We start from the raw sequence: 17885 nt of genomic DNA, 5'->3' as shown, positions 1-17885 counted from the left end.
AAATTTGGAATTGAAAATACTGGGGAAAGATGTATTTTGCTCGGTGTTCAAAGTCGAACAGCGATCATGTACTAGAGTGGACCGAGCCATATATAAATAATCACAACGAATATAGCGTTTTAGGAAGGCAGCCGATTGGTATGAAAAATAAAGCATTTCATTGTCTGTGCAAGCATTCGGATGGCTGTACCATAGCGTAGCAGCTCTAAACAAAAGCAGGGCGTGGACGTTCCCGCCGAGGTCTAGAATCGTTCTCGTCATTTACACAATTTATGTCAGCAGTAGGGGTGCACGAGATAGAAGCGGACGAAGACGTCATCGGTCTCGTTCCCTCGCGGCCCAGCTGCACCGAGCGCGCGATCAGAGCACGAAGGCAGCGAACACTCGCGAACCCGTTCGCCCGATCGTTGTTCACAGACGACCTTCTCCGACGAGCAAACGGTGACCAGAGTATGGAGCCTCCCCAGTGTGAGTAGGTCCGATAGAGTGTTCCACAATTTCTGTTCGCTCGGCCAGCACTTTACGCGCGTTTTGCCAGAGTGATAGCGTCAAGCTGGCCGGGATTATGTATGAACTAAACGGCCGGGCTTCGGTGCGGACAACCAAGTACGGCGAGTGTGAGCGAGGTTATGTGACCGGGGCCGGAACAGATATCATTTCCATTTTAAGTTACCAATGTTGACATGCTCGAATTGTACGACGGTTTTTTTTTTACAAGTACGACAAAATAATCGCTAACCTGCATTCTTACAATGCAATAAGTATGCAGAAAAGGACGGTTCCTCTACCTAAAACGAATTACGGGACAGAAGTGCTATCAAACATGAACGCGAAATTTTAAGGCGAAAGCCTTTCTATGCTCATGGTGAAGTTTGTATCAGTAAAGTCCCTTGTGTCAGCAGACCTGACCGCCGGAGTGTCCGCCGAAGAGTCATCACGCCAGATGAAGACAGATTAAAGAATGAAAAATGATTGATAGTGACTGTTAGTGAATGATAACGTTATGTTAGAGATTGCTAGAGGTTCATAATGACTGGTAATGACTAATAATGAATACTAATGACTATAAATGACTACTAGATGACCAATATGTCTAACGACGGCTTGTAATGACCAAAATTGATTAGAAATGACTAGAAATGTCTGGTAATGAGTAGTAATGACTAAAATGTCTACTAATGACTGGCGACTACTAATGACTCCGAAATGACCCATATGCTTAACGACGGCTTGTAATGACCACAATTGACTAAAATGACTAGTAATGAGTACCAATGACTAAAATTACTACTAATCCCTTGTAATGACTACGAAATGACCAATATGTCTAACGACGACTTGTAATGACCACCATTGATTACAAATGACCAAAAATGCTTACTAGTGAGCAGTAATGACTAATAATGACTAAAATTACTTGTAATGACTAGTAATAATTATGTCTAACTAGGTCGAAATGAATATGTCTAACGACAATTTGTAGCGACTACAATTGAATAAAAATGACTAAAATGCTTAGTAATGACCATTTATGATTAATAATGCCTGGAATGACTTGTAATGACTACGAAATGACAAATAGGTCTAACGACGAATTGTACGACTAGAATTGTTTAGAAATGACCAAAACGGCTTAGTAATGACCAATAATGACTAACAATGACTGAAATAACTACTGATGGCTATGATATGATCTAACGACGGCTTGTAATGACTACAATTGATTACAGACGACTAAATACGCTTAGTAGTGAGCAGTAATGACTAATAATGACTGAAATAACTTGCAATGACTAGTAATGACTACGCACTGACCAATATGTCTAACGACAACTTGTAACTACAATTCATTAGGAATGACTAAAGATGCTTAGTAATGACCAGTAATGCTTTAATGACTGAAATGACTTGTAATAACTACTGATGAATATGATAAGAACATGTGTAACGACGGCTCGTAATGAGCACAATTGATTACAAAGACTAAAGATGCTTAGTAGTGAGCCATAATGACTAAAAGAAAGAAGACAAAGAGAAGAGGCAAACAGAAAGAGGCGAATAAAAGGAGGAAGAGTAGGCTTTCTCCGTTCACTTCTTAAGAGAGATCTTAAGAGACCCTGCAATTTTTTAATGTTTACTGAAACCGCAGTTCGCGTAAATTGATTTAAAACTTCTAACTATTGTATGCACCGTAGTTTGCGATCTTATTTTTATAGTATTCGTATTCCGCACTCTGTGATTACTTGAGCTAAAACTTGTGTTTGCTTTAGTTACAAAATGGAAATTGTAAACTAGTTTAACTTCTCAATTGTGATAACTGTATTTGTAATGCATACGGGGTCGAGTGTCATCCGTAAATGTTACAGTGTGTTAAGACCAAACGACAGGTACACTTGCTAGCGCGCGGAAGCTCGCGCCGCCACGCCTACGCATGCGTAGATGGTGCAGGACAGGTCGTACATGTCGAAGCGCGGCGTGAGTACGGATATCTGCTCCACTATTTGAGCAAACGCGAGGCTTACCGGCACGAGCTTTCAATTTCCGGCAAGCGTATGTGTAGTTTGGCCTTTAAAGGCCAACCGGAACGAAATTTATTGGGCACGTTAAAAAGCCCACATTCAGATTTTGTAGCTACAGAGCAGCATCTGCGCAATATTCGTACGTTTCAAAAACTAGCTTCACGAAAGGCTCACAAAGGTAGACGTGTCTGATAGCAAAACTGAAAAAAAAAATGGCTGTGGCTTAGCTAAGGTTAAGCCCAGGATGCGAAGCATCCTAGCCTTTATTTTAGTTCTTGAACCACTGTTTAGCCTGGTGAACTGCTGTTGCTTGGCTATATTTGGTTCGGCTAGACGAAGAAACAACTCATGCGTTACTCTGCTTCGCCTTCAAGAGTGGAACTCGAAAGCGTTCCCGTCGACCTGCCAAGGGGTGTAAGACAATGGGCTACGGCGCAGCGACTACGCGCCCCGCATTGGACGCGGTGAGCGTCGAGCTACGCAGCGGTCGGCGCGGCAACGAAATGTGCGCCTGAGCAAGCGACGCACGCCTGAGCCTTAGAAACAGCTCGTTTCTAAGGCAACACCGCATTCACTAGAGGCGCTTTTGTACCGCTTTGAAGCATCGTACTCGTGGCTCAGTGGTAGCGTCTCCGTCTCACACTCGGGAGACCCTGGTTCGATTCCCACCCAGCCCATCTTGCAAGAGTTGAGCCAAAGACACCTAGGAACAAGCGCAGCTGCTTGTATACCGCCGCGACGCCGCGAGCGACGGCGCGAGTGGAGCCCCGTTTCTCCTCTGTCGTGACGTCACGGTGTCACGTGGTCGGCCTTGATGGCGACACCGCCGCGCCTGAGGAGCTGGGTTGAGCTCTAGTAGTATGCTTCGCATAAAAAAACTTGAGGACGCTTATGCTTCCCACTTAAGAGTGAAACACGATAGCATTTAAAGATCCCTGACTGCTTCTCATGCTTCCAGCCAGCTGTAGCTTCCATATAATTGGGAGGTTTACAGGGAAACGCTGGCGGCCAAATCTATGCACGAAGGCGACATTTCTGGTAGAAACGCAGCCTCTTGCGTGCGCCAATCTTCTGTTCGTGGGTCGGTGTTCTGTTATTGTTTCGCACTTTTCATATTCCAGTCTGAGAAGGTTTAACATGAAGGAATGCGCTGTCGGTGTTTTCTTTCATGGCATTTGTGGGATGCCATTCTCAAAGTTCTGAAGAATGATTTTCTAAACAACATAGGATAAGATATGAACAACTTTAATGATAGAAGAACAACTTTAGCGCCGATTATAATATGCGTGGTTCAGAATGATGTTTTCGGCCGCGGACTCCGGCGCGGACGTCTACGCCGATACCGGTTTTCTGTGACGTGGGGCCCCCTACGCCATCGCGTTGAAAACTGCCATTGCCACTCACCGGATACAGATTGCGCGGCTCCTCATGCATGACCTCCGAGATGAGCCACCGCCTGCAGCTAGATGCGGCGCACTGAAAAATCTCGGAGGCGACATGCTGGAACTTCGTCCTGGCTGCGAACTACCAAATGCACGCGTCTGCGTAATCGCTGTTAAAGGGTTGCTAATGACAAAACTAGGTAATTACCAGCAATGCAGATTTGCCAAGATTACGTCATATGATTTATTACCAACTTAAGGGAAGCGAAATTTGAGCGCAGTTGTCCTTGGGTCTATTTCGTCCAATCTTAAATGTAATGCAGATTCCAATTAATTGCCTGCATTGCTTACTCTAACTGAGAAGTGTGATAGATGTGTTACTATATCCTGTCTGACTCCGTCTCCGCTGCCACTGCCTTTATGTTCATCGGGTGCAAGCTCGTGAAGCAGCCAATCATGTGGCTTTTCTCTCTCACCCCACCGAGCTACTGGAACGTGAAATAAACTAAATTGAAACGAATTCTAAGTCGGATAGAGATGGCGCTTCCCAACAATGACGCGAAGACGAACGCCATCGCCGAAGTACGTTAACCGATGACTCTATTTCTCCTTCGCGCTACAAGTGTCCTCCTAGTTATCAATCATTGTGGGATATGGCTGTTAGCGGCCGCCGCATTAAATCTACCCCTACCTAAATTCGGCACTCCATCGCCGTAACAACTAGTGGGGGTTGGGCAACAATCGCGCCGCGAATAAATAAGATCATTGTTAAGAGTGAGCGATGCGCAAACTGCACATACATACTGCATTTTCATCGTGGAGGCCGCCCGCGCGTCTTAAAGGGAAGCTGAAACACTTTTCGAAAAAAATGAGTTCTCTGCGGAATTCTACAGTTTTGAGTCCCCTGAACACGAATATCTGGTTCAAGAAGGGCGGAAACAAAGGCAAGCGGCAGTTTTTTTTCAAGAAAACGCGCACCAGCGCCTCAGGGCATCGCGCGAACGCCGCTGTTGCCCGTGATTGGTCGGGGCCGCTGTGACGTCAATCGCGGCAATCGCCGGTCTGCGCCGCCGTTTCTGAGCGTAGCACGCTGTTTTGTTCTGGCTTAATAGCTGAGTTGTAAGCATTATGGAACGTTCTCGCTGTCTCGGACAGCTTGTATTTTCGCCGTACATGTTCGAACCGAGAGCCGATACGGAAAACGATAGCGGCAACGGCGGTAACGGCGGCAACGACGATGTTGAGTGTGCCAACAGCGAGAGCGATTTGTGCACCTTCTCGCGCATTGGAAATCTTAGCTGGTACGTATGTCTTTTTTTTATGTAGCTGCACGTTCCGATGACGGGAGAAAAAATGCGCTAAAGTGTCACTGGGAACATGCTGCTGGAAGAATGCCGAAGCAGTAACTTCTCATTAGATTGTAAACACGGGTGCAATTCCGCGATGTCAAGCACCTTGCCGCTGCTTGTCTAAAGTCCCATGGTTTTTTGAGTGTTGATACACGATCGCAAGCATAAGTGCCGCGTTTCAAAGCGCGCACATGCAGTGTTGCGAGGTACAGTCACGGAAGTTGCTTATCATACACATCCAGAGATGGCAATAGTATGAATATGTGCAATATTCATACTATGGTTCGACGACTTTGCGATTGTGGCTCGATCAAGAATCGGTATGCGCGCTCCATGCTAGTGTTGACATAAAGATATTGGGCAGTTTTACCACCACCGTGTGGTAAGCACGATAACTGCAACCGTACGTCGAATGTCGTCGCTAGGCAAGCCTATACTCTATTTCATACCTCAGGTGCAACGCTGTGGAAGCTACGCACGAAGTCCGGTCACCAAAATTTATTACTGCGCGCGTTTCCGTCTATGCTTCGCAGCGTGCCAGCGGCGTTTGCTCGCGCGAGCATGCACGTGAAGCTGCCGCGACGGGCAACTTCACGAAAGAACAGTTTACGAAAATCGCAAAAGAAAACAAACGTGAGCGGCGGCGGCGGTAGATCTCTCGTAGCGTCGTTCAGTAAAGCGCAGGATGGGAAGAGGCATGCCAGCACATGCCAGCACGCCGGTCCGGCAGCTCGGTCCCCGCGAATGACGACACTCTCGCCGGTTCTCTCCTCTGGCAACCACCTCACCCGACGCTCCGGGAAGCGATGGGGGCGTGTCCGCGTGGGTGATTTAGAAAGCGATTTCCGCCTCTTATATTAACAAAATGAAGAAAAAAATTTCGGAACCGTAAATTATTAGGTCTGTTCTTCCCAATCCCAGCAATTCATGGAAATTGAAAACCGTTTCAGCTTCCCTTTAAGGCGCAAAACAGACTGAGAGGTGCCGCGCCGTATGTTCATTGTGGAATGCTTTCTTTTGTTGCTGTTTGTTCAACAGATCCCCCTTCCCCCGCAATGTTCCCGCTTCTGAAATACAATTGCATTTTATCCAGACAAGATACTTGAGCGTTCTTCATTTCACCTTGTGGTGTACAGGAGAAATGATAAACAACGCCGATGAATCTGCCTACACTGCATTACGTTGCACAGCTTCCTCGTTAGCCACCAAAGGCTCAATTATTTCCTTCAGTCACGTATTATGGACCGTGAATAAACATTATTTATTTAGTTATTTATTGATTTATTCCGGTACTCTCAAGGCTGTGTGGTGTTTCCGAGAGGGGTGGTAGTAGGCACACACACACACACACACACACACACACACACACACACACACAAATATATATATGTATATATATATATATATATATATATATATATATATATATATATATATATATATATATATATATATATATATATATATATATATATATAGAAGAAATGCGCCAAAATTGGCTTACTTTTTCGATGGCACTGGCGACAAAACATTGAGGTGGTGTAATGACAGTCTTGGTGGATTTTCTTGCTAGTCTAATTGCAGACTAAGGAAATCTCTATTCAGCTTACAGTCAGTCGAGTCGCCTATTTTCAATAAAAATTAAAAATTGGCGTCTAGTTCGAAGGCGGAGCACTCGAAGTTGAAGGTTAAGAAAAATCAATGTCAAGTGTTCGAGCCACTCACACGGCGTTCTGAATAAGTCGCAGTTTCGTCCGAAAGGTGAAGCATCGTTTGCGATCGCAAGTTAGTGGACAGCTATACGAAGTAAGTATAGTAGCTTTATCGGTCGTATAGACTTGTAAACATACGCATACTAACTAAACTAACAAGCATGGTATCGTGCGCGCCCAAGCAAACATGAACACATCTCACTCGATGACAGCGGAAACTCGCTGTTAAAACGCTCCAGTGAGGAAACGCGGCAGCAGCAGCGAGCGAATTGACCTTCCGTGCTGCCGCTCGTCGCAACGCGAAGTAAGGCGCGAAAACACAGCGCAGTGCGGACACTGTACCCGCCGCAGATGGCTTCTAAGTTACAGCGACCCAGCCGGACCCGTGCGGTTGCCCGGGCCGCCCAGAGCGCCAGAGCGGAAGCCAGAGCGCTGCTCTCTGGCTCTGTTGCCTTCGATGCTTTTGCAGCCAAACGCGCTTCGCGTCTCCTGAGGCCTTCAAGGTAAATATACCTGGTAGCGAAGCTTCCATAGGAGCCCATACGTTCAAAACATGGCGGTCCATCGGCGGTCCATGGGGCTTAGCGCCATCTGTATGTGGTGAGAACACTTCCGGCGGAAGAAAAAATAATGTGACGCCATGTCCGTTAAAAGCAGAAGTGACGTCATTTTGTTTTCGAAGGCGCGAAATTTGTTTTGTTGTTCTTCCTTTGGAGCTATATATTCAAATGCCCCGCCATTCGACTTGATGGGCGTTTCGAGTTTTCAGCGTGGAAAGCGATGCAGGAAAAGGCCAGCCGTACGGTTGTCGAAATCGCATCCCTGCACAGAACATACTTTCTTTGGAGGCCGACGAAAGGCTTTAGGTGTAGAGTGCTGATCCTATTGCTGGATGCCAAGCCCGTCGGGCAGCGCAGTCGCACGAAAACAACTACACAATTATCTGGTGGTCGTAACTCACTACTTTTGACTGAACAGATTAAGAAGCAATGAAGCTACCCGCGTCACCAAATTCAGACAAACTTCGACAAGCAAGAAAGCACAAACTGTGAGGGGGGCGTATTTCAACAGGTGATACCAGTGCGCCTTTCTGCCCATTTCAAGACATGCACTGCATTGCGAGTGATAGTGGCGTCAACGCCCCCTGTAGCGATGGGCGCTGAAAAGAAATGCATTTATTAATAATAATAAAATTAAACTTGCATTTTGTTAACTCGTCACGAATATATAAAATTGACTAGGAACTTTATTTTTGTTGAATGAATCTAACTGTGTCTCGTTTGAATTAAAAAACGCGTTTTTCTTTCCCAATGTTTGTTCCCTCCAAACCTAGTCGCGCTTCAATCGCTGCTCCCATAACCCCCCATGCTGATGTCGGTGACAATCTGTACTGAACCGCTTTTCGCCCGAAGCTTCGCGACCTATTTGAATCGACCTTGAGGCCTTCTTAACCCATAGAGTTTCATACAAGAATTACTAGAGGGAACTCTGGCGCTAGTGTCTACGGGAGCTGCAATGGAAGCGGTTGTCCCAGCATGGGAATTATGGGAAGTATATGGATTTGCCTAAACTTCGTCCTTTTGGCTTAAAACGCGGCTTTGTGACTTTGTAAACTCGTCATTTTGTGCAGTGTATTGCGTAATAAATAATTAAATAAACATTAAAATTGCCTGACGGCAGGATTCGAACAAAGGGAATATAGCACAGAAGACTGATATTGAAACCATTAAGCCACGGACGCATGTATCGACATGCGAATGAAACGCCCTTATGAATTTATCACAGGCATGCCAGTGCCTTGAGACGCTTGGCGCGTTTCGATTTGGCCACCTGGACACGTTCAATCGTTGCAATTAATAGCAATTGTACGCGTTACCGGCGTCTTCTGCACTTCGAAGAACATAGATTGCGCTGATATATACGACAATAAGATTTATACAGCGTAATATACGAAGCCACAAGAACGTTTGAATCCACAAGCACGAAGATCAGACAAATCCATGTACTTCCCATCATTCCCATGGTAGGACAATGACTGCAGCGCCAGAGTTCCCTCTAGTAATTTTTGCAGGAAACTCTGTTCTAACCCTCCACGCGCGAGCCGTTCATGCGCCGTCGATGCCAGGACAGCACGACGGCAGCGCCGACGGAACAAACGCGGCTCGAGTATTCGTAGTTAGCCATCGCAATAAAGTAAAATAAATAATGGGCATGATGCGCCAGCAGAAGTTAATTATACTGGCTGCGAGCTGGGGCAGACTATTCAAGCACGCAGAATATTCAAACCCGCACGAAGCGCCTGAAAAGGTTAATCGCTTCATTGCAGACGATACGCATCACTTATAAAGAAGGTAGCGCGCTTCCGCTAAAGTGGTAGTTTGTTGTGCTTGAAATTTACTGTCGCAGCACAAAGGTACAGAAGTGCGTTGGTATTCGAGTGCTGCAAGAGGAGGTCCAGAAGTGAAGCTGTCAGAGGGGACATCCGCAATTTAGCCACAGCTTAAGGTCCATTCTCCTTGTCACTCCCGAACAGAGTTGGCAAAAAAAATATACAAAAAAAAAGAAAGGAGTCGCATACACAAATGTCTGCTTCGTGACTTAAGGGGGATATGAATTCATACGAGACATTTCCTCCACCTCTACTCTTCGAAGGAGACGACTGAATATTCGCTTGGGAATAACGCGAGTGTATCCCCTGTGTACGATGCCGCCCCCCCCCCCCCTCTTCGCAGTGTCCGATGTCAACGAGCCGAGCCGCACGCGCGTCAGGAACGCCCTGCTGTCGGCCAAGCACCTGTACATCATCCTCTGGAAGAACGTGTACGTCAAGAGGTTGTGCCGCCACTACATGGCAACGCTGGTCGAGATCGCCCTCATCGTGGCACTGCTGCTGGGCATACAGGAGGACTCCGTGGCCCGGGAACCGTTTATCAGGAGAGGCGACACCTTCTACCAGCCCATGCACACGAACGCCTTCTGGAACACCCAGCGTGACCTGTCCTACATTCGGGAGGTAACCGCCGGTTGCGTGCTGTTTTTTTTTTTATTTCGGGAGATTGTCTAGTTCGCCTGATTCTGAAGATTACCTAGTTATTTAGACTACCTCGTTTCGGGTGACTGGGCTGGCACATTCGAGCTTTTTTTTACTTTGTGGTGTTTCCTTTGTTATGGTGCAGTTTTGCTGGCTGTTGTTCTTGTAATGCCGGGCACAGTGGTCATTGCGAAACCTCTCACGAGTGGTGCCCCGCTAAATAGCCGGAAGCCTGAACGGATGCCTCCTTGTAACAGTCTTACAGGGCGTTTCAGGTAACCTGAACCAAGGATTTTAATAAAGTGGTTAACCGCAGGTGAATGAATGCAACGACATATCGTTTGCCGTCATGTGGCGCTCTTTAGAATAGTTTTTATATTAAGTTCAATTAGTTAATTGGCTAAGGTGAATTATGCAAACTTGTTGATATTCACTTTAGGGTCAAGCGCGTTTCCTTGCGTTGTAGAGGGGATTCAGAAACGACTGGTCCAATTTTTTGTGGCAACGTACACGCTGCGTGGCGATGTTTTTTTTTTCGGCGTTTAAAGAAATCCCGCGAAATACGAAACAGAACCACGTGTCTGCGCTCGTGCGCTATCGTAGTGCAGCGCTCTGAACCCTGCACCGAGCCTATCGCTTATCAGGAACGACGGCGCTCTCTTTCCGTGTGCCGCCGCCAAAGGTGCTGACGCATTGTGAAGCCGATGCCTAGAGTCGCGGCCACTCATTCACCACGGTCCGTGTGCACGGTTCTGTCGCACGAAGCGCGGTTGAGAGCGCTGCAATACGATAGCGCACGAGCGTAGTCACGTGGCTTGATTTAATATTTCCCCGCATGCTTTTCTTAAACGCCGAAAAAAAAATCACCACTCAGAATGTACATTGCCACAAAAAATTGGTTCAGTCGTTTCTCAATTCCCTCTACAGCGCAACGAAACGCATTTGGCCCTAAAGGGATAAAGCCGGCAGATCCCACGCCCTGTGGGAACCGATGTTCTGCGAAGCAGTGTGCGGGGAGCCTACGAAGTTAACGAAACGACCATGAGAGCACCAATACGTAGGTGGTTGTTTCATGACCTACCATTTATGTTCGCCATACACTGTTGTCATACCAAGTCAACGAAACGACCATGAGAGCACCAATACGTAGGTGGCTGTTTCATGACCTACCATTTATGTTCGCCATACACTCTTGTCATACCAAGTCAACGAAACGACCATGAGGGTACGAAGATGTAGGCGGCTGTTTCATGACCTACGTGACACGCATGTCAGGACATTCATGTCATGACCTATCATTTACGTTCTTCGCACGCTCTTGCCATACTATGCCAATTTTGGTAGATACCAAGACGCAGGCAGCTGTTTCTTTATATCATGACGCATGTCTTGATATTGATGTAATAACCAATTACTTGTGTTCGTCATACACGCTTGTCGTACTATGCCAATTGTGGTATATACCAATTAACGAGACGACCATGATCGCACCAAAACGTAGGCGGCTGTTTTATGACCTATATGACAAACATACCATGACAGTCATGTCATGACCCATCATTTCTGTTCGTCCTACACTCTTGTCCTACTACGCCGATTTTGGTACATGCCAAGTTAACGAAACGACCACTAGAGCAACAAGACGTAGGAGGCTAGAAGATAGATAGATACTGTCAAAGTGGCAAATGTTCGCCAATAACTAATTAAGCGGTATGTAAAAGAATACTCTAAGGAGCGCCACATGACGGAAAACCACATGCCGTTAATTTCGTTCAGCTGCGGATAAGCACTTTTTTGTAAACCCTTGGTTCAAGTTACGTAGAACATCCTGTATAAACCAGTGGGTGCATGCTGGTGGGATTCAACCTGCACAATCCCCGCAGCCAAGTTGCGGTCTCTACCTGCTGGGCAATACTTTAGACAGCGTGCGAACTTGAAGCTGTGATTACACCGGAGGACAGTAGTAAACCATGCTGGGAAAGAACCGGGTAGTCGTTATTGGGGACGCAGCCACACTGGGGGACGTGCAACGTGTTCTGCGTACTGTTTAGGGCGTATGGTCACTAGGGTACAGAAATGGCGTAACCGAATACATAAGCGACATTGATTCACGCATTACAAAACATACATGCCCAACTTATTATACAGCTATGGAGGGGCGGGGGCGGGTCCTAAGGCTTTATCTTGCAATTGTGCTTGCTCACCAATCGTAGTGGGTCCGCCGTGGTCAAAGGTGGTGGGCGCAAACTGTCTTGCTGCCGAGTCTGTTCAAACCATTTATGGACCCTGTGTGGATGTCGAACGCGGGGACGCATAGCCCAGCAGTCGTCAAACGTTTTCAACAATTTGCGTACATGTAAGCCTTATAACTTCTGATGAGTACTGGCTTGAGTTTGATGGATTATGCAAATCACGCCACAGTGATCTTCCTCTAATGCGGCCACTTCCGCTTGGATCAACAAACGTACTGCAGAGCTGTACCTTTCTGAACGCTGCGCACAAGGTGTCTGTCTGTCTGTCTGTCTGTCTGTCTGTCTGTCTGTCTGTCTGTCTGTCTGTCTGTCTGTCTGTCTGTCTGTCTGTCTGTCTGTCTGTCTGTCTGTCTGTCTAATCTAATCTCTTCTAACGCTGAACCAGAGAACCAAGTTACCCACGCTACTAGGTATGTGCCCGTGATTGTGATGTCGTCGTGGCTTTTCCATCGTATTCATTCCAGCTTTGTCGTCTACTCTAGTCATACCGTAGTCGTCGTCATGCCATCCTTGTCATACAGTCGTCGTCAATCACACTGTCGCCGTCCTTCATGATTTCAAAAACCTCATCCCATTGTCTTTATTCCTTTGTTGTCATACCACTTTCGTCACGTCATCGACATCAATCCTCCTTGGTCTTTCCATCGTAATCGTCTGGTCATTCAATCGCGATTATGCCGCCATTATTTTTATTCATTCATTTATTTATTTCACATACCCTCAAGCTCCGAGGCATCACAGAGTGGAGTGGGGTACAGGCGTAAAGCAATAACAACAATTACAACAAATTTATATAATGACATGTGCAGTAGACGTAACCATTAAGAAATCAAGTAACAAGGATACTATGAAGTTCAAATTACATAAACCTAGCGATATCTCAACTGGACAGAAGGAAAATACAGCGCTATAGCGCATGGACAAATACAGCGCATGTTAGACCGTTGTTATGGCCTCAAATGTCATTGCGTCTCGTCACACAGTCATCATGCATTTGCTGTCATACCTTATCCCGATGACATCGTAGTCATTCTGTCGTCGTCATCCAAAAGCTTCGTCATACAATTCCCATCATACCGTAGGTGTCGGGCCATCGTTGTTAAACACTACACATCTCACTGTCACCATGCTGTCTTTGCGACACTGTCGCCTTAATACCATCGTGATCATTTGAAAACGTCATACCATTGTCCTTACCGCATTTCGCCCTACCGCATTTGTCGTTCCGGGAAAGACATTCCTTTTTCGACACTCATTCGTCGTCACTGAGTCGCTATAATACAGTCGCCGGCATGCCATCATGGTCACGGCCTACCTTGGCGAGGGAGTTTCATAGCAAAGCTGGCTGAATCCCGGAGAAATCGCGTAGATCCGAAGCAATGAGTATCTCGGAAATAATACAGATTCCAAATAAGGGGGTCTTCAACAATATGACGTGTCGCTACATTGTTCGAATGCTAAACGCATCACCGTCGACAGCCATCGTCAGATGGGTTCTGCCGCACTTTCTTTTGTTATATTTAAGGCTATACACCCTTTATGTGACTTTGTCGCTTGCATTACGGGGGATCGGACAAGAATAGGCACATACAAGTATCACATACACAGTATCACATTGCAGCCAGCAGCAAGCTGTCTATTCTGGCGCATACTCTGTGACCCGTGTTGTTTGGTCGCCATGACAGCAGTCAGCACATACATAATGTGCCAAATTGACTCTCCTTCCATAAACTGCCAGTAACATGCAAAGCGCGAAGTGCAGGGAAAAATTGCTAGCTCTTAAAAAAATTAAAAACCGGAATGTGCATGATGTATCCTTAGAATGCAAGTCACATTAAATGTCTCTGGTAAGAAAGTGAGTAGAGGCTTCCTCTATTCTCTCGAAAACCAATCTCTCAGCATCATCCGCTACTCTGTTGTCATGATCTGCTTGACCAGAAAAGGAGCGCGGAGTTAAGCAGGCGCATCTGTCACAGACCACTCCTGTGACGTTGTACTACCGCAAAAGGCTTATGGCGACTACTATTGACCTTAGTTTACCAAGGGACAGTGTAGTGACGAAGGGAACGTGGGCTCAGAGGCTGACGTGGATCGTAGGAACGCCTAAATGCGTTTTGTCAACGATTCAGCTTGTTCACACTAACGTTTTGTCAACGTGCGCGGGCGTGGCGAATGCCCCTACGGCACCTTCGTTACTCGTCAGCCGCCTACTTACTTATCTTTAGCCTGCCTGAACCACTTGATATTGAGATAGGTAACTTCAGAGATTACATATGCTTCCACGATGATTTTGCTGAATGAAGGCTGTTACGCAGCTTTTCGCTGTTATAGCATTTTTATACTCCTAATCGCAGTGTACCCTCCCAGAGCTTCTGCCAAAATATCTGGTGTCTGTCGTAGCTGTTAATGCTGCAGTGAACACGAAGCTAAAGGATTTGTCTGCCAGCGGCACTAGAGCACTTGGCTTTCAGGAGCCTCCACTACCTTAACCTTGAGGTTCAGCATTGTATGTTTGAGGAATGGTCGGACCATTCGATGAAAAAAAAAAGAATGAAGCCGGAGAAAGCAATGGGAAAATTTTCGTGCCACGTTTAATTTTAAAAAACCACAAATAAAAAGAAATACTCCAGTTGGCCCGAATACACATTGTAGTGCCAATTCAATCCTTCTGAGTGCATCGCGCGCTCACTTTGATCGTATGCCACCCACGTCCACACAGAGACAACAATATATCATAAGGCCTGACGTGATATATGAAGCGCGCGGCGAATTTGACCAAATTGTCCAGCTTGAGGTGTTTCAGCGCGCCTTCTTCGAACTGCTGCAGCAGGACTTTAGTTATAGACCTTGATTTTCCAGGTCTACTACTTCGCGGCCAAGAACCAGTACATCAACCGGTTGACGCGGGACGCCTTCCACAGGCTGGGCGTCGTCGCCGTGACGGAGGTGCCCACCGAACGCCAGTTATTCAGCATGCACGAAAAGGCCATTGCTGAAAACGATACAAAGGCTGTGTCATCGGTGCTGCTCCTCTACACCAGCGTTACCAGCAACGACACCCACTTGCAACCCGCCAGCCTTCACGTCTCGTTCATCGCCGGCAGGCTCCCATTTGACGTGCAGGTAAGCCAGGAAATGCCGTAGAACTGCCTGCACCAGATCCTTATTGTTGAAGTTTGAGGGCAATCAATCAATCAATCAATCAATCAATCAATGAATCAATCAATCAATCAATCAATCAATCAATCAATCAATCAATCAATCAATCAAGCTTATTTCACTATCAGATGGACACTGTAGTGACCGCAAAGAAAAAGCCATCTATTAGACTTGACGAGGATTATATTGTGTCACGAAAATGCCTGTTTATAAGTGCTTAAACAGAACGCGATCGGTACAGGCACAACAGCAGACAAGGTGGCGCGGAAAAACTCTTCCTCACGTTCGATTGTCTGACACGATGCGTTGGTATCCTTCTGTTGCCGAGCAGTATACCCCATTGCCAATGTCACTAACGCGTGGCTGGTCAGGATGCAGCTTCAGGGGCAAGGCTATATCGTTAGAGTCGAGCGACGTGAACGATACCACTCTGTGGGCGCGCAGATGGCGCCGTAGTTTTGATCGGGGCAATCTCGTATTTAGGCGACTGTGGTTACCTGGCGCGAAAACGTGGTATAAGGACCATTATAGCGTGGTGACAGCTCCTCTGAGACCGACTCTTCGAGAGGGTTAATCGTATAAGCGGTCGGGAACCATGAGAGTAATGGGTGACCCTGTAGGGGCAGTCGTAACAAACTACTGTGATGCCTGAGACGACATTTATGGGATTGGTTAAAAATGACTGGTTATATAGCAACGAGATAGCTGATTGGGGAGGGCGGTGGTAGGGGTTTGGGCGCACGCAACGGTTTAGGTGTCATGATGCGAATAAATGAAGCTGACCTGGCTCATTCGAACATTTCGACGCTATTTATGCATTTTACGACAGTTGCAAAACGCCTGAACATGAACCCTAATTTACTTTTCGTGTGGATAATTCAAGGACACAGAAGCGACACAAGTTTCAACTTGCAACTTACTTACCTTTTGCAAAACAATCGTGATAAATATAATACTGTCATCAACACCTTGAGTCTCAGCTGACGTCCTAACAAAAGACAACAACGATATAAAAGCTTAAAGGCCCTGCAAGAATGCACCAATCTACAGTAAAATAAACCCCTAGCAAGAGCATCTGATCAATGTTGTAGCCAACATGGCTTGAACAGTTAACTTCATAGCAAAGGGACGCTTAACGTGATGCTTAGACACATCTATTTTAAAATGCTTCTTCGGAGATTCACGCAAAGCATGAGCTGTAATGAGCGGTTCAGTACTATTGTGCTAACTTTAACATGACGTCACGCTGGTCAATAAAACTTTTACATGTAGATTCACCGACACAATTTAACAGCCTTCGCTCATGTCGTATAGAGGCCGCGCACCCGTAGAGACAATAAGAATTAAATTGTCAGGTTTTTCGTGCCAAAACGAGGATTTGATCACGAGGCACGCCGAACCGGGCGACTCTGGATTAATTTGAACCACCTGGGGTTCCTAAACATGCACGCAATGCACAGTACAAGGGCGTTTTTTTTTTTGCATTTCGCACCCATCGAATTGCGGCCAGCGCGACCGGGATTTGAACACGAGCCCTCAGGCTTAGGAGCGCAACGCCAAAGCACCTACGTCACCACGGCGGCTCTGTAGAGACATTGTGTACAATTGTGAAAGTGCTTGTGTTAGTCCTTTTCCGTAGGAAGGTTTGTGAGTAGTGCACCCAAAGTTAACGGATGCAAACCGCCGTGCGTTGGAAGCAACCCGAACCGCCTGACATGGAGCTTCGGCTCTAGCGTACGCTTATCCGCGTGGGTGCACGCTAGTGCTTCCGCATGCGTCTGCACAATAATAATAGGCGACCAGCTTGGACACCGATGTCTCCTCCTCACTCGTATCTCCGTGTTATGCCGTACGAAGGTGAACTACCGGCAGCGCCTGCTCTCTGAGCACGAGGGTCCCTCAGCCGAGGAGCGGTTCCCCGAGATGCACACCCTTCTGCCCATCATGGGAGCGCTGCAGCAGCGCCACCTGGAGATGCAGGCCGAGATCGTCGGGCACAAGGATCCACTGGGGGAGGTCACGCTGGTGAGGTTCCCGTTTCCCGCGCACATTGAGCACCACGACCAAAAGAACTACGCCCTGGTGCTGACACGTTTCTGCATCGGCATGCTGGTCCCGTTCTGCCTGTTCGTCGCCAGGCTGACCGACGAGAAGGCCACCGGTGAGAGTCCAGTAGAATTTTCGCTCTGGCATTTCGCTATGCTACTTGCACTCGCTTGGCCAGCATACCGTTACACAATTAAAGACAGAAAGAAAAGAACACAATTGCTAAGGCCACCCCTGTGTTAATGTTGCAGCAGATTGCGGGAATTCCAACAGCTGTAACACAGCTGCTGCAACCAATGTAACTACGATAAACTTCATTATAACGATTTATACGTGTGCTGGTCAGTCACTCTTACATTAAAACTTTAAAAAAGGGGATTTATTTTATTTGTTTCATTTCATTTTATCTCTGTTGATCAGTCGCTCGCAACCTGG

General features: G+C 46.7%; 1 protein-coding gene across 1 annotated transcript in view; it reads left to right on the top strand.

The window, feature by feature from the left end:
* Positions 1-347: 347 nt before the first annotated feature.
* The window catches only part of LOC142578350 (phospholipid-transporting ATPase ABCA3-like), a 107301-nt gene continuing 89763 nt past the window's right edge, over positions 348-17885 (top strand). The window contains exons 1-4 of the mRNA XM_075687747.1: positions 348-468; positions 9695-9975; positions 15105-15368; positions 17262-17565. Of these exons, the coding sequence (XP_075543862.1) occupies positions 453-468; positions 9695-9975; positions 15105-15368; positions 17262-17565 (865 nt within the window). The 5' untranslated portion in view covers positions 348-452. The remainder of the gene's footprint in view (positions 469-9694; positions 9976-15104; positions 15369-17261; positions 17566-17885) is intronic.

This window comes from Dermacentor variabilis, chromosome 4 (assembly GCF_050947875.1).
Source record: "Dermacentor variabilis isolate Ectoservices chromosome 4, ASM5094787v1, whole genome shotgun sequence".
NCBI classification, from domain to species: domain Eukaryota; kingdom Metazoa; phylum Arthropoda; class Arachnida; order Ixodida; family Ixodidae; genus Dermacentor; species Dermacentor variabilis.
Note: the sequence above shows the minus strand (reverse complement) of the source record. Positions and strands in the feature narration are given on the sequence as shown.